Raw genomic sequence first — 23,177 nt, forward strand, 5'->3', positions numbered from 1 at the left:
AAAGCCAAACCTCTCTAAAATAAAACCTAAAAAGTAAGAACTTTCAAGACAAGTTGCAAACGAAAAAGAAATCCAAAAAGATTAGGTAAAAAAGGAAATCACACATCAAGAAGGAGAAACAAACTTGAATGCTGAGATGCCCAAGAAATCTGATTGCAGAAAAGAAAGAATCTTTATAGGAGTGGCATGCCAAACAAGTGAAGATGAGAGAAGCCCTCAATTAGATAATTTATATGCAACTATATGAGGGCAACGGAATACCATGTGGTGCAAATGGGTCTGGAGCGACCAAGGAGGAGAAAAAAAACCAAAAGAAAAACAAGATATCATGTTAGAAAAATCACTTTAAATTTGGATTCCAAAAGCACTTTAAATGATTTTTAGAAGAATCACCAGATATGTGCTTCTTGCAAAAAAACATTTAAAGTGCTTTTCATAATCTACTTTTAAGAATTGTGTTCAAACACATTTTTACTAAAAACACTTTCAGCCGTTTTAAAAATACTTTCAAACGATTTAAGATTCCCAATCACTTCAAATCATCAACACACGTGGGAACTGATGTAGTTCGAGCTTCTCGCAAAGGTGGTAATGATTTTTATGTCGGATTTTCCAGTGGATCCTCTGCATTGGTTCATTGCATTCTCCAAATGATTCTTTTATTTTACCTTTTCGGATTTTTCAGAATGTTATTAAGCAAATCAAAGGAAAAAGGTAGCAATGAGTTGACTTCATTTCTTGAGCATTTTTAGCAGTTAATGGATCAAGGGCAAAACACGTTGAACTTTTCAAAGACTGCATACTGATATTCATATGTCCAACAAGAAAATCTGTTTTACAACTGGTTGTATATTTGATGTGTTTAAGCTGTTTGTTAACCACTTATTGACGGTGAGTTTGTTCTACGAGCATGAGAGATTATGATGTGTTTAATTTGACCTCAACAAGAGGTGATAATAAATCTCTTATTCACTCAGACTTAACATTCACACAATAAATCACTTTAAGACTCCTATTTAGTTACAGGCCTAAGCAACAAGGCTCGATTGGAGATAAACACAAGAACTTAACTTAGGAAAACTAAGATTCTCCCCAAATCATAGCCACCAAATTGGACTTGTGATCGAACCTAAACATCCCAAATTGAAGGACTTAATTTCCGTAACTCAAGGCAAATTCAGAAAAAAATCAACAAATTACCAGTTTTCACATGGAAGGACTTAATTTCCGTAACTCAAGGCAAATTCAGAAGAAAATCAACAAATTACGAGTTTCCACAAGTAATCGTAGACTAGTAGAAAAAGTATTTCTAAAATAACGAAAACGGTTGAGAAATGCATGTGGAGGTAGGGTCATGGGGAATAGCAGTTGGTGAGTCTAACCGGAACATTTCCATGTGCACATGGATTCTTGTGATATGACCTGAAAATATGAATCTCTGTTTATATGTGGTTACCTCTCTCTCTCTCTCTCTCTCTCTCTCTCTCTCTCTCTCTAAAAGGTAATCAACATGGTGCCAAAGCCTAAACTTGTCTCTTTCTGTTCACACTGCCTTAACTCTCCTATATAAGCAAACCCCCAATTTATCACAATGCAACCACTCACCTCTCACTTTGCACTTAGTACTTCCTCCTCCTCCTCCTCCTCCCCCTCCTCCTCCTCTCTCTCTCTCTCTCTCTCTCTCTCTCTCTCTAAACACATAAAGAATGGCTTTTACTCTTTCTCACTCCACCATTGCTCTTCTGTTCTTTGTCCTCAATATATGTCTTCAAGGTACTTTTGGTGACTATGGAGGTGGATGGGAAGGTGGCCATGCCACATTTTATGGTGGTGGTGATGCCTCTGGCACAATGGGTAAGTCTAACTCACTTCTTTTTCACTTTAGGGTAACTTGAGTTCGAATGTGTAAAACCCAAACTCGTGGATGCAGTCACACTGGCCAGAGCAGATGCACATTGATCCAACTTTAAATTTGTCTTATTGCAGTTTAGATTAGTTCAAAGTAGAATATCACTTGTAGACAAAAAACCGAAAACCCAAGATGGAGATAGTAAATATTTTTAACCATGAATATTGATCGGGTTGTGTATTTGGATATTGCAGGAGGTGCTTGCGGATATGGAAACTTGTATAGTCAAGGGTACGGAACCAACACTGCAGCACTGAGCACAGCTCTCTTCAACGATGGCTTGAGCTGCGGGTCTTGTTATGAGATGAAATGTGATAGTGACCCCAAATGGTGCCTCCCCGGCAGCATCATCGTCACCGCCACCAACTTCTGCCCTCCTAATTTTGCTCAGTCCAACGACAATGGTGGCTGGTGCAACCCTCCTCTCCAGCACTTCGATTTGGCTGAGCCTGCTTTCGAGAAAATCGCTCAGTACCGAGCTGGAATTGTCCCCGTCTCCTTCAGAAGGTAAAAAACAAACATTTACTTAAACTGCCTCAGTAATTTTAACATGTGACTTGGAAACTTACTTACAACAGAAATGTTACTATGAAAGTATATGAAGCCAATCACCACACTGTGTAACTGACTTATAGAGGTGTAGATCTTATTCTTTCTATCTCACTCATCCACTGACCAAGTCACGTAACGAGTGAGACAAGAAAAAATGCGATATACACCCGTTACACAGTGTCATTTTTCACTTGATTATATGAAGTGTGACATGAAAAAAAGTCTCACGTGACGGTCACATCCCAAAATTTATTTATTTTTGTCGTTGAAAGTTTGTATAATTTGTGAGACAGTGAAATTAACATGCTTTTGTTCGGTAATTTGTAGGGTTTCATGTGTGAAGAAGGGAGGAGTAAGATTCACAATCAACGGCCACTCATACTTCAACTTGGTTTTGATCACAAACGTGGGAGGAGCAGGAGATGTGCACTCAGTGTCGATCAAGGGCTCCAACACAGGGTGGCAAGCCATGTCGAGGAACTGGGGCCAGAACTGGCAGAGCAACTCTTACCTCAACGGCCAGAGCCTCTCCTTCCAAGTCACTACCAGCGACGGCAGAACTCTCACCGCCAACAATGTTGCGCCGGGGAACTGGCAGTTTGGCCAGACATATGAGGGCAGTCAATTCTAAGACTCCTCCGGCAGTAAAACGGTCAAAGTCTGGTGAACGGTGAAGGGTACAACCTTGTATGCGGATGGGAAGAGGAGAGTGGAGGTTTTTTTTTTTTTTTAGGAGGCAACTGATTGCTGAGGTGGCTAATTGGCACCCGCTAGGCCTATCTATAATATAATATAATATAATATATATATATATATATATATATACAGTGAGGAGATTGTGTCCGTTTGATTTGATGATGATGCATTTTGTACCGTTGGATGTGGTATGCAGATTTTATTACTCATACCCCGAGTAGGTACAGAACCCAGATGGAGCAAATTTGTACTTTCACCTTCATTATATATACTTTGGTTTGGTGGATTCTTCATGTGACTTGTAAAATGAATAGAGATAATTTTTAAATTTCTGTGTTCGGAACTAACGGGCCAGAAGATTCAGACCACTTATTTTAAATCATACTGCTCTCATTAGCTTATTTTATTGACCTATCTCACACAAATCAAATTTCAGATCTCCCTCTATTCAACAACCCGAATCTCAAGATTCTTCGCCTTTGAATACAAAAATCTAAGGAAAATCTCGACTCTTATAAAATGACTACTTTCGAGTATTAATGATATTTTTTCAAAGTATATATTTTTGGTCGACTAAAGTATTAGTAGGGAACCTTTCTCTGAGAAGATGAGTTTCTCATGTGACCAGCTACTGTTTTCCAGGTAAATTAATGCTTTTACAATATTCAAATACAAGAGCTTTGGCCTTGGAATAAATGAAGAGGCATTCAACGTGCTTGAAATCTAAGTGACCGACATGAGAAATAAGATGCCTCGCCCGTGACATCTCTCTACTGCAATGTACCTGTTGAATCCCACATTGGTCACAAGAAAGGAGAAATAATAGTTTAAATATTCACTTTAATTAATACCGAGGTTTTTTTGTGATAAAATCTCACACTTGACGGATAGTGCATATGATAATTACTAAATTGGAGACAACATCGATGTTGAAATGGGCATTTGACTCGTCTCTTTGATAATTTGACATTACCTATATTGTTGTATGGTAGAATGGCTCTCAAGACGTTTTGCAATAGACTAATATAATTCATTTGTGGCCGGAACTTGATTAGTGTTGGGTGAACGACATTAACACTTGTGTTTGGCTGTTTTGACATCCAATTTTGTAAGGGCAGCCCCAAGGCATCAATGCTCTTCAATTTGCGAGGGTCAGGAAGAACGTCTGTTGTATGCAGTTTTACTGTTGCTTTACAAAAAAACTATTTCTATGACTCAAACTCGTGACATTCCGATCAAATAGGTGCAACCTTTTCGTTGATCCAATTTTAAACACATTAGGTTTGAATAAAAGTTTGTGTTTCCATCATTCGATCAGAAAACCTAAAGAGGTATTCACGATTCAGTAAACCAAACAGAAAGTGTTCCCACTCCAGAGTTTGAAAAGTCTGAAAATTGATGTAAATTGGCAGCATTTTAACATTAACGGCACAATATTTTCTTACAAAAACATCTGCACCGGTGGCTGGTAACAGCCATGGACTACAATTTACCCAAGTTAATCAACCCTTGAAATTAACAAAAACAAATCTTAGTAGTAAATAATACATTCACTTGAGCCTCTCTCTTCGTAGCCTCTCGAGTTCCTTGACCATCTGCCAGTGTTCCAATGATAGGGAGGTTTCACCAAAACTCATCGACATCAATCGACCCATTGTCAGCAATCTGTAAGCACAATCAAGAATATAATGAATGACTTAACGAATCTCGAAGAAGAAAGAACAATTCGCAAATCTTTCAGTCTCTAACCTGCTGAAATCTTGGGTTCCCAGTGTCCTATCTTCCTGCCTTGCTGCAACCAAGTCATTTTCTATCACCTGTACGGTTTCAGACGACGACATCAGCCAGAGGCAGATTGATTAATTTATCAGACATGGAGAACAACACTTCTGAACTAAATTTGTAATCCTAAGTTCCCAACTCTATTGCAGTAGGCAATTTCAGGGTAACAAGTTGTCCAAAGCAACTCTTACCTTCTGTAATTCTGAGTCAATAGAATGTGGCAATGATCTAAGAGTAGCCAAGTACCATCTCCAAGCCTCTAGTGCTTCTGCGGTGACTTCAGCGGAAGCCACTGAAGAAGGGTGGAAAGGTAACACAACATCAGCTGGCAAAATGTTTGATTTGCCTTCCGAAAGAACAAGCATTTGGATGTCTGCTGGCATGTCCAGTTTATAGAACTTGAAATCATATTCCACCTGAAAAGGACAGATTAAAAGTTATCATGCCTTAGTGTGCATTTTGGTGCTATAAACTCTGACGTAATAATAATCTCATAAGGCACAAATCTACCAAAATTCACAGGTTGCCAATCTTAGTGCATTAAACATTAATACATAAAGAAACACAGAAGTATGTATAGTAGAATAGATAAATCACCTTTTGCAACTCTATTAAAGTTTTAAGCAATCTTGCATTTTCAACCCCGACAGAGTTAAGAATGCCAGCTTCCAGCCGGGTCTCATCAAATATCACGTGTGAACCCTCAGCCAGCTGCAGGGCTCCGGTTATCAGCCTGGAGCAATGTGAAAAGTTAAAAACTATTACAAAATTGACACTAAGGTACAGAATCGAAAATCTCGTTACCTGCTTGTCTCATAATCCTTTCTTGGCGCAAGAGAAGCAGTGTTGAGATAATCCACTGTTAGGGATATGCCTTGTGTGAAAGGTAAAAGATTCTTGAGAGCAAGGCCAAGCCGGGTGCCAAACACAGGCGCACTTTCTCTGCTTAAACAAGTAAGATTTAGTGAAAGCTTCCCCACAGCAACAGTTCCAACTCTTGAATACACCTGTGAAAAGCAGATCAAATCATATACCTCATATGTAAAGGAGATGAGGAGAGAGATTTTAAGAGATTGAGATAAGACACGATGCACAAAAATAATGTAAAAGTATCATCATGTGTATCCAACACAGAATATTTAGATATGATAAGGACCGTTTACCATGGATAAGAGATGCAACAGCATGAAATTAGCAGCTATACCATCATTGCCAAGAACAGCTGTAAGATGCCTCAAGAGAGCTTCCCTGATCTCTTTCACCAAGTTCGGCTTTGGCTATAAGATAGACAGTAATAGCATTGTCAGCACAATATCAAAAGTAATTAAGGGAAGAACGTGAAAGGGGGAAATTTAGAGTTCCCAGGATAGCAGAAACACACAGACTATACAAGTCCTTTGAGGAAATATGAGATAATAATGAGCACAAAATCACCTCGATTGTAGGGGAACGCGGAAGGAAGTCGTGAACTGCAAGTTTCCTGTGAATAAAACAGTGGAGACGTGGTACCTACAGCAAGAGAAAATTGTGAAAAAAGTATAAAATTGAATGTACTTAACAGTCCTACACCGAGTACTAACAAGCGGTACAGAACAACACATGCAAAAATTAGTCTTTTCTTATATATGAAGACCTACAATTTCATATGGAAGACAGAACTAGTACCTTATTTGGGGGCAAGTGAACCAACACATCTTCACTAAAACCATTCGTGAAATCATCTGATTCATCTTTGTCCTCTTTAAACTCTGAATCGAAAGTGAAGACTCCAACAAACTCAAAAACCTCGTTTAGCTTTAAGTCAGATTCTAAACAATCATACATCTGATAGGATACAAGAGTTTCATCAGCTTTCACTAAAAGAGAGAACAAATCTCGGTTCATAATTTTTCTATTGGTATAATAAATTGTCCAATGTACCTTAATAAGACAAGGAAGCGAATCATTGTTGACATCAGGCGCTGTAATCATACTAGAGCTGGTGCCCTCAGTAATTGACTGCTGAGAAGAATGTCCGTTTTCCTTCTGGAAAAGATGAAGAAAATTAGGAAGGATGAGTTTTTGTTTCATCAGAATCGGAAACTAAAGTTTTTATTTAATTAATAAAATTGGTTCTACTTACGAGCTTTTTGGTAGAAGGAGAACCTTCAATCCCATTATCTGAGACCTGTCATTCAATGCACTATGTCAGGTACACAAACAAGATGCCATCTTTCCAATACAAAGCTGAAGGAAACTTCACTTGAGAGATGAGATGTTACAGATGTAAAGAACCAAAACTTGTCAACTCATGAAGTCACAAAATAAACCAAGCACGATAAAAACCTATCAAGTAAATTATGACAGTCCAATCATCCGAAACCTGCCCCTTGCAAAGATCTACCTACTCAATTGCTAACAAAAACTTCCTAAATTTATACAACTAAGTTAAGCACAAAGATGGCAATAATAAGGCGGTTTTGCATTGTAATGCAGTTTGCCTTTTCTACTTAAAACACGATTAAACTTTCACTAAACAGATTATGAGAATGGAAATTACATCCATGTTATCAGTAGCTTCAACATCCACTCTCGGGCGCTTTTCTCTTTGTTGGGTTGCTGATTCCATACTCGAAAACATCACCGCGTCAGAAGATTCAGCCCATGAATTCTGTCCCGGCACCTAAACACAAATACAAGATAACAACACAAGAAAACTCAGATCACCGAACGAGCCACAATGTTAATTCCACGCATCCAAACTGAAAACTGTAGCAAAATTCAAGGAATGTCATTACCCTAACAAAATGAAAATTCAAACACAGCCACCAACACTAAGCATATAAGTATGTGCTAAGAGTTTGATTATAGTCTCACTCACCGGGGTGCAGTAGAGCATTCGGCGTTCCCATAACCGCATATCCGGCGTGGAATCCACCGGGAATTGAGGAACATCCGTGAACTTGTTGGTCCTCCAAACAGAGCCATCCTTCAATACCAACAACGCATTATTTTCGTGGCAACTAAATAAATTAACAATCCTATGTTGCACAAACAGAAAAATGCTCAGAGGGCATAAGATAAAGACAGCTACCTTATAAGCACCGACATAGAATTCATTTCCCAACATGTCTTGTACCATTCCCCGAAATCGAACGAGTGTGTTGGGCTGAACCCATCTTATGCTTGCAGAATTCAAAATTGGTACCTAAATTTTGACAAGCAACAATTTTTCAAATTTTAATTGACATTTCACAGAGAAGCTAAAATCAAGGGATTAAAAGGGGGAAAATGATACACAATTAGGGTTGTCAAGGGCAATTAAATGAGCCCAAATCAAAAAGCATAAAAATTGAGGGTGTAGGGTTTGGGTTCGGACATGAGAGAGGCCGCCGTCATCGTAGAGGAAGTTGCGGAAGAGATCGACGGCTCCCCAGTCCCGGCCGTCGAAGGAGGCCGGATCGGATCCCGACGCAATCGCCTTCTCGAAAGTAGACCGGACCGCTCCGAGAGGATTCGCCAGACAGTCGTACGCTACTCCCACCATATCTGATTCTCTCTCTCTCTCTCTCTCTCTCTCTCTCTCTCTCTGAGTTCTCTCTCAGTCACTCTCTCGATGTGGCGGTTGGGAACGGCTTCCCGCGCTTTTAAGTGAGGTCGTTGGGTTTTTCCCGCTAAGAATTGCTTGTTCCCGCCATTTTGGTCCTAGGTTTAGTGGCTCCATCTTCATACAACTGACGGAAAATTTTTAGGTGTACCCTCACTCATTAGAATTTTTTTGGTGTACAAAAAGTGAGGGTGCACCAAATTTTTTTGGTGCACCCTCACCATTATGAGTGAGGGTACACCGAAAAATTACTCACAACTGACAAAGAGCATGGTGTAATGAGTTTTAGAACGTCGGATGTCGTAGACGACTTTTGGATCGTTGGATGCGGGAAAGCTAATTTGTGTTTGGCTTTTGCTTGTCTTAGTTTGGAGATAAGGATTCGGAATTCTTTAATCTTGTTCGTTTATCGTATATCGTACTGTCAGTTTTTTTTTTTTCAGATACTGTTTGAGTTCAATTTTAAATAATATATTTTAAAATAATTTATAACCGAACAATGTACAATAAAAAAACATAATTAAAGGATCCCCGGGATCCTCACAAAGAGGATCCGGCGAGGATCCTATCTCCTCAGTTCGGGTGAGCTTAAGCATATTTTGGTTTTTTTCTTTTTATTTGAGATTTAATATAAGTATGATAAGAGGATTTGGAAGTAGATCAAAGTCTATATATTATTTTAGCTTAACTTGGTTACGTCAAGGTTAAACTTAATTTCATTGGCTAATTATCCCGTGACGATAAAATCTGGTTTTTATTGCCATTTTGTTGTTGAAATCTTCGAACTTAATTGATGTATAGAAAGAGCATTGTATGATTAATAATTTAATGCGGTGCTTAGCAATTTTCAAAAGCCTTGATTAGTTCCAAAACAATATTTGGTTATTTAAAGATAAGTACGAACTCCTACTCAAAATTTTTAATATTGTAATCACAGAGCTTTTTACTTATGATAAAAACCGATACTATGAATCACACTGTAAATATCATCTCTGCAAAAAAATAAATTAAAAGTATGAACTCCTACTCAAAACTTTTAATCTTTTAATCACATAGCTTTGTACTTATGATCAAAACCGTTCATACTATGAATCACACTGTAAAGATCATATCTGCAAAAAAATAAATTAAAACTAAGGTCGTTTAGTCAATCTATTGTAGTAAATACATAGACGGGTCGTAATGCTTCTACAAATACCGTTCATTTGTTTTTAAACAGTTTGATGACTAAATGATTTTAATTTTAATTGATTTTTTGCAGAGATAATCTTTATAGGATGATTTATAATATGAACGGTTCTGATTATAAACATGAAGTTCTATAAATTGACAACGAACAATTTTGAGTAGGAGTTCCAACTCATATTTGAGTAAGCAAATATTGTTCTTAGTTCCATCATCATCGGTTCATAAAACTGATAAACACATAAATCTAACAACGTGCGCATAAAAAAATTTAAAAAAAAAAAAATCTAAGAATGTTGCATTATTTGGAGACTAATCACATTCGAATTATGAAAAAATAAATTAAACAGAACAGAATCTAACTGCAATTTGAGCTCTGTACTTTCCGTTACCAGCTCCATCCTTTGTTCTTCAAATTAATAAGACTAGTATATGCTCACACACGAAGCGCGTGAAATTTTTGACTTTGTTGTTAAAATTGAAGGAAAGGGAAAGAGAGTAAGAGAGAACGTGAGACAGTGGGAGAGAGGGAGAGAGCTCTAAGCATGTCTCTTGTTCGGATAAAACAGACCCCATTGTCGCTCCACTGCTTCACCTGCAGGTTTCATGCTCTCGTTAAACATGGCAAACAAGTAAGTCTCGATGGACTTTTCCGCCCGCCTTGGAGTGCCATGTGACGACAGCACGTGCCTCATTAGGTTAGAGTTGTATTTTTGCGCAATGCTTGGCGTTGCCACGTTCCCATTCCCGTCGGAGGGCCAGCCCCACTCGGACACCACCGCACGAACTTGGGGTGCCCCTGCTTCCTGCAAGGACGCATAAAACGATCCACCATGGCATCAAACAGGTTGTCATAACTCAGACCATCATCTGTAACAATAACGCTTTCTGAAGCGAACAATGCATAAGGCAGTGAAACGTCGCTAGGGTTTCTCAATGTAGGTAAAGTAAGGCTACACATTGGCTAGCCATGGTGCCCCAAAGCTGTTCAAGTATTGTGCAATCGGAACCATGTACTCCACGGTGTCTTGAGAAAACTTTGTAGCCGAGGGAGGGTAAGACTCACCCAGTACCGACGTTGCAACTGCCGTCGAGACCTTTATTTGCTAAATAGAGTCAAGACCCCCGGAGCTCGATGCATTGTGCAAGTTTGGCATTGCTGGGAGGACGTATTTTGCAACCTCTTCCGGGACGACCTCGTTGCCTACGGCTATGTATCGAAAATTGATTTGCGGTGAATAAGGCCTAATGTACGTTTCTGCCCAGTCCTCAGCAGCGGATTCAGTACTTGCAAATTGTTGAAGTTCCTCATTACCAACTCCGACTAGGACTTCAACGTCAGAATTAAGAAGGGCCTGGAGCGCTTCCTGGTTAGGATCATACGTAGTCTCATTCTTTAGATTTTGTTGGATTTGTACACGGAAATTACTTCCCATGGTGGTGGCAAGTCATTGCCTAGCATTCCGTAGCATACTCCAATCGGAGAACCGAATGCTGTCGAAAGCGCCACGAAGAAGACGAGACAAAGCAGTAGAAAGTTACCGGCCATTGCAAAGATCGAATGAAAATATGACATCAAACCTTACCAACATTTTGCAAAGACAACTCTAAACTACGCATTATATAATATCAAACCTTACTAACATAAACGGGAAAGTTTCGTACTGTAATATTGAGAGCGAGTTGACAAAATATTGAGGACTACTAAAAACCGAAAACTTTTCCATTTTTCTTGAGACCGAATTTTTCATTACCCTTTTGGTGACGGTAGTATTGGTGTCGGTTACTCTATCCGACATTATACGATTTAATGTCGGATTTTTACCAAATATCTGACAGTAACTGGTGTTTCTTGTCAGTTTTAAACCGCCAGTGATATCCCATTTTGTAGTAGTGGGTAAAAGTTTTCCTTTTTGGTTTTTGGTAGTTTAGGTTTTCCAACTCAAACCAGGAAAACCTAAACTACTAAAAGCCTAAAACTTCCCTAAATCTTCAAATGTATTTTTGAGGCCCTAAATCATGCACCTCAGAAACCTAGAGTTCCGACAGTCCCACTATGCATGGCCTAAGCCGCGGTTAAATCCAAGAAGGAACGAATGTAAAACGTAGGTAATATATACCTATTTGGGTTTTCTTTGTCGAACGTACATATATAGGTTTGGTTGGTCGTGCTATCCGTATCGTATACGTATCCATTTGGTTCTTAAACTGTTACATAACTGCATAATTTCATTTATAAATGGCCATAAATCACAGTTAAACAAATTGAAACAGAAGTCCTCAAATCGTCTATGTATCCAGCACTGAAATAATATATTTTCGTATCTGAAAACGACACCACATCGCCAGTTTAGGCGTTCTCTGGCATATCTCTGAGATGTACAGAGCAAAGTGCTGAGCCTAATTATCCCTTAACAAATCATCCGGAGAAAAGTCTGGTGAAAAAATTGCCGGATTTTGATTTCTCCAAACAGGCTACATGAACATATCTTCCAAGCTTGTCCACTTGCCTGGCCTCGCCACCCGTGTCTTTCTTGCAAACCTTGCAAGTCTTGTCCACCCAGCCATCCTCCACATATTGCCCATCCACTGGTACCAAGTCAAGAACAATTATCCAAATTAGGAAAATCATTTCAATAATTTTTATAAATACACATTTTTTTTATTATTGAAAGAATGATAATGGATAGGCAAGTCGAACTACCTAAGGTTCGGTCGTTGGACTACAATAGTAGAAGTCTTACTCTCTAAACCCGCACAAGGTGGAAAGAGAGGACCAAGGCCCTAGGATTAGTTATCAACTACAAGTAGGCTACTTTCTTCCCGCTCTAATCTCTACAAGTAGGGTACTTTCTTTTTTTCTTTTTTTCTGCTAAGAGCAATTAAAATTGGCTAACTCCCTAATATAACGACCCAGTCCCCTATCTCCAAAATTTATTAAATAAAGAAAAGCAAAAATAAAAGAATACAAACGCGAGGACGAAGCCAAAACCCATGAAGAGAAAAACAAAAAAAACATCACCGAAAACAAAAAATATGATGAAACACACATATGAACTGGCTACAACCTTTTAATAAAAGTAGAATTTAGACACGCTAAACATACAATAAGTTGTATATAGACTAAGGTTTATAGTAGTTTTATTATCTATTTATTGTCCATCTAGTTCTCGTCTAATCAAAAGCTTGTAATCTGTTTTATTTGTGCGTATATTTCTAAATTTCTTTGCAGAAAATATATGAATGTTTGAAATTGCTAATGCTACATACCCTCAACATAGTCTTTGAAGAAATCCTTGTATGTCCCTCCAATTTTCCTTCTCAAAGCCCCATACTGCATGAAAATAAGAAAAATCTATCAGCAATCTCACATAAGCATTCTGGTTTAATTAATAAATAAAAAAATAAAAATCCATCCTAAACTTAATGTGTTATTCGAATTTGTCCGCTGATTTTTCAATTTGGTAATGAGCTTTTTAATTTCGTTGAATGCGCCAATTTGCCGTTCAAATGATAGAAACTAGGGGCTTTTCGATCTAGGTCCAAAAACAAAGGTAGTTTTTTAACTAAGTCCAGTTATCCAATTACATATTTTTATACTAATTTTGCCCTTTTAGATAAAAATATTTAAATTCTTTAATTTTTGTATCATTTATTCAGTTTTTAATTTTGAATATTTAAATACTAACTAAAATATTATCTAGTAACCACCTAATGATGTTTACCTACAAAACCGATATAATTTAGTAACTACCTATTGTATAGGAAGAAAAATACTTTATATCAACAAAACATATGTAATCTACCTACAAAACAAAAATAAACTACCTATTGTATAGGAAGAAAAATGCTTTATACCTACAAAACAGATATAATCTACCAACAAAATAAAAATAAACTACCTATTGTATAGGAAGAAAAATGCTGAACCTCCATGGCAGAACATTAGAATAGAAATATGATATAATATACCTCTATTAAACGAACAAATACTAAACAAAAAAAAGGAACAAATACTAAGTTTCAGTTTACCTTTATGATACGCACAAAAATATAATAGAGCAAATATAAATGCATGATACTGTATTATTGCTTGCAATTGATACTGTATTGCCGAACGAATATGTAAAAAAATTGTGAAAGCTATGTAAAAACTGAAATTGTCATGAAAGAATTTGGAGGGAGGAATACAAAATATCACCCATGAAATATGATAGAAGAAAGAGGATGATTGATTCCATGATCTAACAAAGGAAATTGTTTAGAAGAAGGAAAAAAAAAGAGGGATGAAACAGACTGGGGGTTGAGATTTTATTGCTATAACTAATCCTACAATTAAGGGATTAGTTAAATCACAAATAAAGATATAATTAAGAAATTTTGAATATTTACGACAATTTATAAGTCTAAGGGATAAATATGGTACAAATTATAAATAAGCTTACGTGGAATATCAATTATTGGACCTATTTCAATGCAATGGACTAATTATAGTAATGGCTCACAAAATTGGATCTATATCAAATTATCCCTAGAAACTAATAGTAAATGTGATAAACGTGACGGTGGGGGCAAATTGCAAGTTACAAAAAATTAAAAAGCTCAAAACCAAATTGAAAGTTGAGATGGAAATCGAGGGAGGTCATGAATCAAAGTGATTAATTTATACCTGTTGTCTGGACATTCTCTCTCCAGATTTAGTGGCATCCCTAGCTTCTTCAATAAGCATAGCATCCTCTGCAGACCTGGTCTGAGAAAAATCAAGTGCTTCTGTCACACTGCTGAAGAAAGACTGTTTGGTTTCCTTCTTTGGTTCTTCCTCCTTCTCCCCCTTCTCTGTTTTGGCCAGCACTCTAAACTGAGAGGAGGAGCTCCTGCTGATGAATCCACTGTTTGGCAATCTCTCTGCAGCTCCAAAATTAGAAGCAAAATTTCTATGCGGAGAGCTCAGAGGAAGTGTTCTTATTAGTACTCCCATGTCTGGATTAATTGGTTGTTCTCCGTTTGGTTGGAGGGTTTTTTGTGAATGATTGAAACATTTTGCCCGTTTGGAGGATTAAATAATGGCTAGTTGTGGTGAACGCATGGCATGAATGCCACTCAAAAGTCCTGGTGGTTTGTATAATACTACGTGGCTATTTATCATAGCAGTCATTCTATCCAAACATGAAGTATCTTATAGAATCTTAAACTGATGGCCAATAAAAAACCAAGGTTTTGTTTATGTGCCCCTTGCTTTAAAGAAAGTCTCATTTTCCTCCCAGAACTGACAACTGTCACTGTGTGATTTTACTTTTGGTGCTTCCATCTCGTGTTCTACATTATCTTATTTTATAAAGTAAAACAAGAAACTCATTAGTTTTGCCCACTTAATTTTTCTGTGATAATTCAGTACTACGTACATTGCAGTCAACCCGATGTTTTTATGTTCATAGAAAGCATATTGAGTTCGATTATCATTTTGTTCGTGAACGTGTTAAGTTTGGCACTCACAGGTCACAAAGTTCATTTCATTCCGTCCTTGGATCAACTTGCAGATCTCTTGACAAAGGGTCTATCTAAACAACAGTATCTTCTTCTACAATCCAAACTTGTCGACTCTCAAAAGGCTTTCTTAGATCTCACAAATGAGTTTGTATTAAGTGACTTGGCAATCATGTTATCAGTCTCTTTCATTCGAAAAATGTGTGTTTGGGCCAAACTTCTTGCCTCCTGGAGAGGTTTCAAATATTCTTCGCATCCATCTTCAATCTTGTATTACCTGCTGAGCTAGTGATCGAGTCATTCTTGTCCAAGAAAACCTTCTATCCTAAGGTTTATGAATTAATATTGTAATCTAATTTTGATTGTATTCCTGATTTGTAAAGATCCTTACTTGTCCGCCAAGTATACATGATTGTATTTGTATATATAGGCCTCTGTGCTAAGAATATAATTAAGTTTGTAATTTCTATACTTATGTAGAATGATGTGGAACAAGGGCATCGGTTTTGGGTCAGATATACATTCGTTTACAATTTTTTCCAATCAACTTGACGAGGAGGTTACGTAGGTCAAGATATAAACCACAAGAGCCATAGTCATACAGTTACAAGTTCGGGATAAAAGTAAAATTTCATAAAAAAGGGGCATACAAGCAAATAAGCTTAACGTGTTTCTAATAAAAATGCTTCGGACAAAACACTTTAATGTTGATAAAAATTAGAAATGGCACAAAATCATAACGGGTCAAGCCTCATATCCACTCAAGAAAAGAGTAACCTTTACAACTTTCTGGTAGCCAATTTCATCAATGAGACTATGACATGAGTGAAACAAAGACAAAGCTATTTCGGTAGGTAACATGTCCGTCTGGTCTACACAATATAAACCATGCCAACCTCGAGAAGAGACGCCGGCGGGACCTTCAGCGCCACGTCTGGCCCCCGGCAATTCCTCCTCAGGCAGTTATAACCGAAGTTAATGGCGAATCTCTTCATAAACGACGAGCCTTGCTTCGCTTTAACGTGTGAGTGCCCAAGTATAAATGCAGTCCCAGCCTCTTGAGCTGCGTAGAGATCCCCAAGCTCTTCGCGTATCAGCGTTGTATTCTCAGGCTGGGTGTCGGGCTGAGACTCCTCGTCGATGGCAAACCTCACTCTTCTTTCAACCAGTTCCATCTCAATAACGTCTGTTATGCTTTCTACAGTTGGGAAACCAACAGATACACTTGCTGGTAGAGTCTCCTCCATCTCATAAGCTGATGCACCAGAAAATGCTACTGTTCCAATGACAGCTAGTCTACACTCGCTTGTGTCAGTAGACCTTGATGCATTATCCTCAGTGCAGGAGCTAGTTCTCTGTGTTCGACACCAGTCATATCGGATGAAATCACCCAGCCTTTCAACTAGTTCTGTCTCAAAGGAGTCAACATCTTGATGGACATCACGGTATCCATAACGAACAATGCACCTGTAGGACCGATGAGCTGCAGGACCAACGCGACCCACCAAGTAACGCTCAGCAGGTGGCACATAAGGGACAGGGACTGATTTTACACACACGAAAACTAAGACGCGGTGGAAAGCAGGGAGGTTGGTTACAAAGCGGGAGAAGTTAGCAGGAATGCCGGAGGTGAGATCTGTGAACACTAGGCCAATGCCAGGGACCCGAGCGATTCCCAGGCTTGGACCCAAAGCTAGAAGCCAGTCTAATGAAACCTTGTTGTGGAGGTCATATTCATACTTCTTGATGGTTGCATAGTGCCATACAAACATGATAGTCATGAGGAACAGCGCAAGAAGGATGGGAAGCCAGGCACCCTCTCGGAACTTGGTGAGCGAAGCTGAGAAGTAGAGCAATTCAATGGAGCCAAAGAAGATTAGGAAGCAAAGGGCTACAATAGGTGGCTTGTGCCAACAAATGACAATCACCAAGGAGGTGAGGCATGTGGTAACCAACATAACCGTCACCACTGCTAGCCCTGCAATAAAAAATAACGACCGCTTTGTACTTCAAGCAACAAAAGTGATTAATTATCTTCCTCTTGGATGCATTCGTGTCTTGAAATTTAGCAGGCTTTAAGATCCAATTTATAGTCCTAGCTAGCAAAATATGTAAGGGTAACTTACCAGAAGCATTTCCTAGGTGTTTTGTGTCTCTAAATCCAATGGTCACTGCAATGCAGAGGATCATGAGCATCCAATTGATCTCGGGAATGTATATCTGGCCATGTACCTTGTCAGAAGTGTGGACGACCTTGACTCTCGGAAAACAACTTAATGATTGGCTCTGGTTTATGATAGAAAATGTTCCGCTGATGATTGCTTGGCTTCCCACAACAGAAGCAAGAATGGCTAGTACAAGCACGGGCCATCTCACAGTTTCTGTCCCAAAAAATGAAGAGCTGATACATCTTCCATAACAAATATATAAAGTAGACAATTACAGTATAATAGCTATCCTAAAAGATTACGGCATGAATCCTAGAAACCACCGCTGTATGAATCCTAGAACTCCTCGTAGTACAGTGCAAACTAAATCATCCAATTCTCAAGTAGCAGCATATCTGATTCTATTTCTACAGATGCTGGATATATTCCTGCCTTTAGAACAATAATGACACGTACCTGGAACCGAGACATAAAAGCTGATCCGGTGACTGCTGTGGTGATGCTGCGATAAGTAAGCAGCCTGCCCCATATATGCCAATATAAGAGCTGGATAAACCAAAAAGGTAAAAGCAACCTGCACAATGAAGGGGTTTGCAACTTCCGTTATCAGTGTGCAAATCAGCATTTGCGATGCATAGAGAAGACATTACTAGGACGGTATGAATTACCTGAATGGCATTATATGAGAAGTGGCCAAGATCAGCAAACATTGCCTCCGAGCCTGCACACATAGTCACACATATCATTAGCATTTACTTGGTTTCTCTCTTTTCGTCTGCATTCATTTACCGTCAAATTATTTCAGGATGTGAATGTCAGTTCTGTGAAATTTTCAGTTCAGGTTTTCTGGAATTCCATGTTCAATGCCTGCTACCATATTGGATCTGACACGCACTGGCATACTTATGCATTATGCAATACATTTTCCACAACTCATCAATATGCAGGACAAGCAACATGACAAGATGTATATAGGGGAATATGATAATTATTTTCCGATGTTACCTGTTATGCACAGCAATATTCCACCCAAAGACATCCAGCCACTTATCCTTGTCTTCCTCAAGAACTTGAACATGTAATACGGAGACAGAGCATGATAGACATACCGGTTCCAGTGGATTATATTATACAAGCCAAGAGCACTGATGCACAGAAGCCATGCCAACACCACTGGTGCAAAAAGGAATCCGATTCGATGGGTGCCATAGTGTTGAAGTGCAAATAAACACAACAATATGAAACAAGTAATTGGAACCACAGCATCTGAAAATTGGCAAGTGAAATTTATGTACATCAGTATAATCAAATTAAAGTTGACATTTCACCATATACAAACCTTAAGAAAACAATAATTGATTAATCCTACGCTCCTATCGACTGGAAATGGAAAATCGAGTACGAGTGAGACTGCTTACACTGGTGATGCTCCTTGGACATGGATAATTCCAGGCCAGACACCGCAGAAAAGACTAAAATAAAGCATAGACATGAATTAGTCATCAAACCAGAAGGGATTGCTACATCTTTGATTCTTCAAAACGAAACGCCTTCTACCTGAAATTGCTGGAGTGAGCACTCCATCGCCAATTACCATACAAGTTCCAAGAAGAACAAGAATTAGCAAGGCAGTGTGCAAGGTCTTGCACTTCTCGAGTACAACTTTCACCCTCGAACTTTTTTCCTTCTCTGGGTGGTGCTCCAATTTATAAGTAGAAAGTGCCTCATCAGCAAGCTGGCGGTTGGGGAGAAGGCTTACTTTTGCGTGCCTACATATCAGTGAATACAGTGCAAATGTACCACCTGCAGAAAATCATGCACCAAATGTTACAACCTAAATACAATTATACAAGATATACGCATTGTACACTGCTTGTTTAGTACTTACCCTCTCCATTATCATCAGCTCGAAGGACTATAAAGACATACTTGACCAGCGGAACTAAAGTAAGAGTCCAGAAGACAAAAGAAAGTACACCATAAATCTCTTCATTCGTATCCGAATGTTGAATGTCTTCTGCAAATGCGCTCTTGTAAACATAGAGAGGGGAAATGCTCAGGTCACCATACACTACTCCAAGGCTCTGGTAGGCCAAGAGCATAACATTCTTCCAAGAATCCTTCTGAAAATTCAGTCCACCATACAAACTTCTAAGAATTCGGGTCGATTCTAGGAACATTCAACATACCAAACTGCTAAAGTAAAATCACTCACCGACTTTATAAAACATAAATTGTTTTGCTTATAGACTTATACCATCACAACCAGCCAGAAACATCGAAAGGGTTGATGAACAGAAGCACAATGAAGATACAGCACTAACCTTTGAAGCGTCCCAACACTTAATTCTCTCAAGATCCATGGCTCTGGTAAAATTTCAACTTTGAGTGCTAGATTTCTTCAGTTGGAAGCAGTTATTTGCAGATCTGCATTGAAACAGTACAGGTTTCATTGGTTAACTCAAAGTGCAGATTCTGCAAAATCCAAATATTTAAAATCCACAGCTTTATAGATTTCATGGGATGAACAATCACACTTTCAAGAAGATATTCACACACTTTCCAATAAACCCACATGGCATTCATACCTGCAATCACATTCCCACCAAATTTTTGAAAGCTGACAGAGAAATCTTTTGCAAATTTCCAGGATAGGAACGAAATCTCAAAAGGGATGAAAACCCAAAAGCCAAAAAATAAAAAAGAATTGGTGATCAGCTGCACTAGAATTCTTCAGATAAAGGTCACATTAATGTGAGGGACCCTCATTCATTCTATATGCAGGTGCTGTCACTGTTGTCTTACCCTTCTCAACCTTCCATGGTTGGTAGGGTTAGGAAAAAAAACAGTGAGACCTTGCTGTCAACATTCTATAGGGCAAAGATGAACTTGAATTTAACTGTGGTGCATGTGACATCAAACTTTGCATTTCCTTTTTTTTTTTTTTGTTTTTTTTTTTTGTTTTTTTGATAGAACAAACTTTGCATTTGTCACAAGAAAAACATATGGAAATTGGAGAAAATCAGCAGATGACCAAATAAAAGTAATGGAAACAAAGGCATAGTCACGTGAATCAGTAACGAAGCGTTGCATGTACCCAAAAGAAAAGAAAGATCAGGCAACTGGTGCCCACGCAAATAAAGCTGATTTCAAGGACCATTCATCTCAGATTCATAGCCACTATCTCATCACTTCCCTCTCTCTCTCGCTCTCTCTCTCTCTCTCTCTCTCTCAACCTTCGATTATTTAAAGAATTTCATTTATAAGTGCTAAAACCCTTCATTTTCTTTTGCTTGTAAACCATGAAAGCTTGTGTCTTTACAAATTTTCCCCAAAAATACAGGTAAACTGTCACTCTTTCAATAAATAAACAAAAGGGTTTGCAGCTAACGGAAGAAAACAACAAACAAAAACAAGAGCATACCAAAAATTAATTTCCAGAGACTTGTAAGATTTGCCCAAATGCCAGAGAAAAAAGAGATCTTTGCAAACAAGGACTACCAAAATTTACAGGCAATTGGCAAACCCATGTGAAATCAAGTACTTCTGAACATGCTAATGCTAGCTCAAAGGAGCTAACTTTTTCCCAACCCTTGAAGAGACATACAACATGAAGGGCTGAAAGGCTGTGTCATTTCAGATTTTCCATCAGCCACTGGGAGTGGCCTTTGTGGACTTTTCCGTTTTCTGACCCACTTTGACCTTTTTCCATTTTAGCTAAACAACATTTTGATTGCATCAGCTATTTTCTGGAAGACTGCCTTTCTAACTATAATTAACCCACCAATACAATCAAAATTTGAGCTTGAAATTCAAGGAAATAAGTTAAATAACTTTAAATCTAGCAGTTATGCAGTTAGCAGTCAATGTATCTAACTCAAGTTCAAATTTCTATCTCGTAAATTACAGTAATTTAGAATATCAAGGACTCAGAGAAAAATAGTGGAGTAAAAAACAAAACGAAAATGAGATATAGCTCGCATTTACACAAACAGATTACAAACTAAAATTACCTAAGATTTTCAAACCAGCAAATCAGCATAGATCTGCAGACACAGAACAAAAAATGAGCTTTTTTTTTTTTTTTTTTTTCTTCCTTTTCACACAGCATAACGAGAGAACGGGAATCAAAATCACGACCTCCGGTGCATGGTTGAACGCTCTTAACCAACTAAGCTACAAACCCTTTCGCGAAAACATGAGTTTTATACTTGAAAGCGCTGGAGCCGAGCCTCACACTTTTCCTGAGTGGGGTGACAGCAACTGGCAACTGGGTGTTTAGCAGGCTTTGTCAAGTAAACTGAAGCGGTACAAAGATGGATTAAAGATTTGGATGTTTATTCGGTTCAATAGGGGATGCATTTGATGTGTGTTTGAGTGGAATGAAAAGCTTGTGACCGTGAGTCGTGGCAGATTTGGGTGCATTACATATCAAAGATCCGTTTCAAAATGTTTTTTAAATGATTGAAAGTGATTTAAAAAATAAAAAAAAAAACTTCTAAACGAAGAAAAATATTATCAGATCGTAGTATGTACAAATTTTTTTTAAAAAAAAATTATGAGTTTTAAAAATATGTTTTTTTAAGATTCACTTTCATTCTTGTTAAAGATTAATTTCAAAAGTAGATTCACAAAAAACGTATTAACTATTTTAAAAGTGTGTCGACCAACTGACCATTTCGAATGTTTTTCTCTCAATATTATTCACTCAACAGTAAAGCGACAATATTATATGATATATGTACATGATTAAAATTAAACAAAGTGGAACGTGGGTAAGATTGATTCCGTTCCAAGAAATTAAGAATTGTTTAAGGAAACTAAAGTATTGGCCGTATCCTACATGAGACATTAAAAATGGTAATCAACGTCTGGTTTAGTGAGTCTTAAACTTTTTTTAATCTACAAAGTTATGGGTTTTAGAAAATAGATAAGTTTTTCAATGACCAGTTTGACGTAGTTGTTTCTAGAAAATTACATACAGGATTTAAAATATTGGAGCAATCTTCTAAACTCTTTTAAAATATTTGAAATCTTAATTTGACTATTCGAATTATTTGATAAGTTAAATTAAAAAACCTTGTATGGTATTGCTGCATGATAAAAAACATGCAGAGGATCCTCATTCTTCAATGCAATATGCTCGACACGTAGCATCAATAATTTATTCTTGTTGTAATTTGTGTGTGTGTGTGTATATATATATATATCAATTTTATAATTTACATTTTTGAAATATTCGCTTTATTGGCACTCATATTATAACCAATGTTCTAAAAAGTGTTGTTATTTAGTATTATGATATGTATAGAAGACTAAAAAACTACGTCAAACTCGTCATTGAAAAACTTATCTCTTTATGTAAAGTATAAGTAAAAAAATTAAAGTATTGGTTGTTGTTTTGCAATTTATGTATCTCAATGCAATTATGTATTTTTTTAAGTATAAGTAGTATTTAGATGTTGTCTACCCCACAACAGAACGACATATATTGTAAAGTATTAAAACATATTAAAAACATAGATAACAAGCATATAATGAGTGTTCACTCAAGTATTATAATTAACTGTCCAATCCAACCCGTTTAACAATGGTTTAGTTTACTTTAATACTGTGAGTGTGTTTTTGTACACTAAATCGAATCTACATATTCTACTGTAATCGATTTGATCATCGTTGGGATAACAGAACATTCCCATCTCCACTGGTCGATGTGGGATAACAGATTTTTTTTTTTTTCTTCTTTGGTCGTTAAAACTCTGGTGTTCTTCAAGGTAAAATTCTGTAACCTCGAACAAAAAAATATGGCGTCAAA

The 23,177-nt window shown here is 37.7% G+C and overlaps 4 protein-coding genes and 1 pseudogene across 7 annotated transcripts; 1 reads left to right on the forward strand and 4 right to left on the reverse strand.

Annotated features, from left to right (window-relative positions):
- Positions 1 to 1,706: 1,706 nt before the first annotated feature.
- Positions 1,707 to 3,221, forward strand: EXP1 (expansin). Its single transcript, NM_001302302.1, is given in 3 exon segments — positions 1,707 to 1,854; positions 2,104 to 2,416; positions 2,789 to 3,221. Coding segments are annotated over 3 exon segments (765 nt in total). The 3' UTR covers positions 3,093 to 3,221.
- A 1,331-nt stretch (positions 3,222 to 4,552) lies between these two features.
- Positions 4,553 to 8,527, reverse strand: LOC103953746 (mini-chromosome maintenance complex-binding protein-like). Its single transcript, XM_009365525.3, has 14 exons — positions 8,298 to 8,527; positions 8,013 to 8,126; positions 7,800 to 7,907; positions 7,479 to 7,601; positions 7,062 to 7,106; positions 6,860 to 6,964; positions 6,605 to 6,763; positions 6,374 to 6,448; positions 6,103 to 6,216; positions 5,744 to 5,946; positions 5,537 to 5,672; positions 5,131 to 5,355; positions 4,907 to 4,974; positions 4,553 to 4,822 (listed from the first exon to the last, which is right to left on the reverse strand). The coding sequence occupies exons 1-14, from the start codon at positions 8,463 to 8,465 to the stop codon at positions 4,708 to 4,710; spliced, it is 1,758 nt and encodes a 585-aa protein (XP_009363800.1). The 5' UTR covers positions 8,466 to 8,527; the 3' UTR covers positions 4,553 to 4,707.
- A 1,177-nt stretch (positions 8,528 to 9,704) lies between these two features.
- On the reverse strand, positions 9,705 to 11,259 carry LOC103953825 (annotated as a pseudogene).
- An 870-nt stretch (positions 11,260 to 12,129) lies between these two features.
- Positions 12,130 to 14,688, reverse strand: LOC103953747. The gene is made up of 3 exons (XM_009365526.3): positions 14,380 to 14,688; positions 12,981 to 13,044; positions 12,130 to 12,299 (listed from the first exon to the last, which is right to left on the reverse strand). Exons 1-3 carry the CDS (start codon positions 14,686 to 14,688, stop codon positions 12,130 to 12,132), a joined length of 543 nt encoding a protein of 180 aa, XP_009363801.1.
- A 1,243-nt stretch (positions 14,689 to 15,931) lies between these two features.
- LOC103953832 (potassium transporter 2) lies at positions 15,932 to 21,589 on the reverse strand. 4 transcript variants are annotated; one of them, XM_018649057.2, is made up of 10 exons: positions 21,376 to 21,589; positions 19,687 to 19,789; positions 19,251 to 19,485; positions 18,920 to 19,165; positions 18,781 to 18,834; positions 18,368 to 18,628; positions 18,031 to 18,083; positions 17,819 to 17,936; positions 17,321 to 17,575; positions 15,932 to 17,172 (listed from the first exon to the last, which is right to left on the reverse strand). In XM_018649057.2, the coding sequence occupies exons 2-10, from the start codon at positions 19,723 to 19,725 to the stop codon at positions 16,067 to 16,069; spliced, it is 2,367 nt and encodes a 788-aa protein (XP_018504573.1). In that variant the 5' UTR covers positions 19,726 to 19,789; positions 21,376 to 21,589; the 3' UTR covers positions 15,932 to 16,066. The 4 variants fall into 4 exon arrangements, with proteins under 4 accessions (XP_018504573.1, XP_018504574.1, XP_018504575.1 ...); XM_018649058.2 differs by lacking the exon at positions 21,376 to 21,589 and adding an exon at positions 20,787 to 20,987; XM_018649059.2 differs by lacking the exon at positions 21,376 to 21,589 and adding an exon at positions 20,460 to 20,484.
- Positions 21,590 to 23,177: the final 1,588 nt, after the last annotated feature.

This window comes from the organism of the source record quoted next, unplaced genomic scaffold, assembly GCF_019419815.1.
Source record: "Pyrus x bretschneideri cultivar Hongxiangsu unplaced genomic scaffold, Pyrus_bretschneideri_v1 Contig4, whole genome shotgun sequence".
NCBI lineage: Eukaryota > Viridiplantae > Streptophyta > Magnoliopsida > Rosales > Rosaceae > Pyrus > Pyrus x bretschneideri.

Bases quoted from the DNA above. Each gene is read 5' to 3' on its own strand.
- LOC103953746 (XM_009365525.3), bottom strand. From the start codon at position 8,465: ATGGTGGGAGTAGCGTACGACTGTCTGGCGAATCCTCTCGGAGCGGTC. The intron at 7,602-7,799 runs GTGAGTGAGACT...ATTTGTGTTTAG, and splicing joins GAATGCTCTACTGCACCCCG to GTGCCGGGACAGAATTCATG. The intron at 6,965-7,061 runs GTAAGTAGAACC...CATCTTTTCCAG, and splicing joins CTCCTTCTACCAAAAAGCTC to AAGGAAAACGGACATTCTTC.
- LOC103953747 (XM_009365526.3), bottom strand. From the start codon at position 14,688: ATGGGAGTACTAATAAGAACACTTCCTCTGAGCTCTCCGCATAGAAAT. The intron at 13,045-14,379 runs GTATAAATTAAT...ATTTTCATGCAG, and splicing joins AGAGAATGTCCAGACAACAG to TATGGGGCTTTGAGAAGGAA. The intron at 12,300-12,980 runs GTATGTAGCATT...ACTTGGTACCAG, and splicing joins CTTCAAAGACTATGTTGAGG to TGGATGGGCAATATGTGGAG.
- LOC103953832 (XM_018649057.2), bottom strand. From the start codon at position 19,725: ATGGATCTTGAGAGAATTAAGTGTTGGGACGCTTCAAAG. The intron at 19,486-19,686 runs GTTAGTGCTGTA...CTGAATTTTCAG, and splicing joins AGTGTTGGGACGCTTCAAAG to AAGGATTCTTGGAAGAATGT. The intron at 19,166-19,250 runs GTAAGTACTAAA...GATTTTCTGCAG, and splicing joins AGCTGATGATAATGGAGAGG to GTGGTACATTTGCACTGTAT.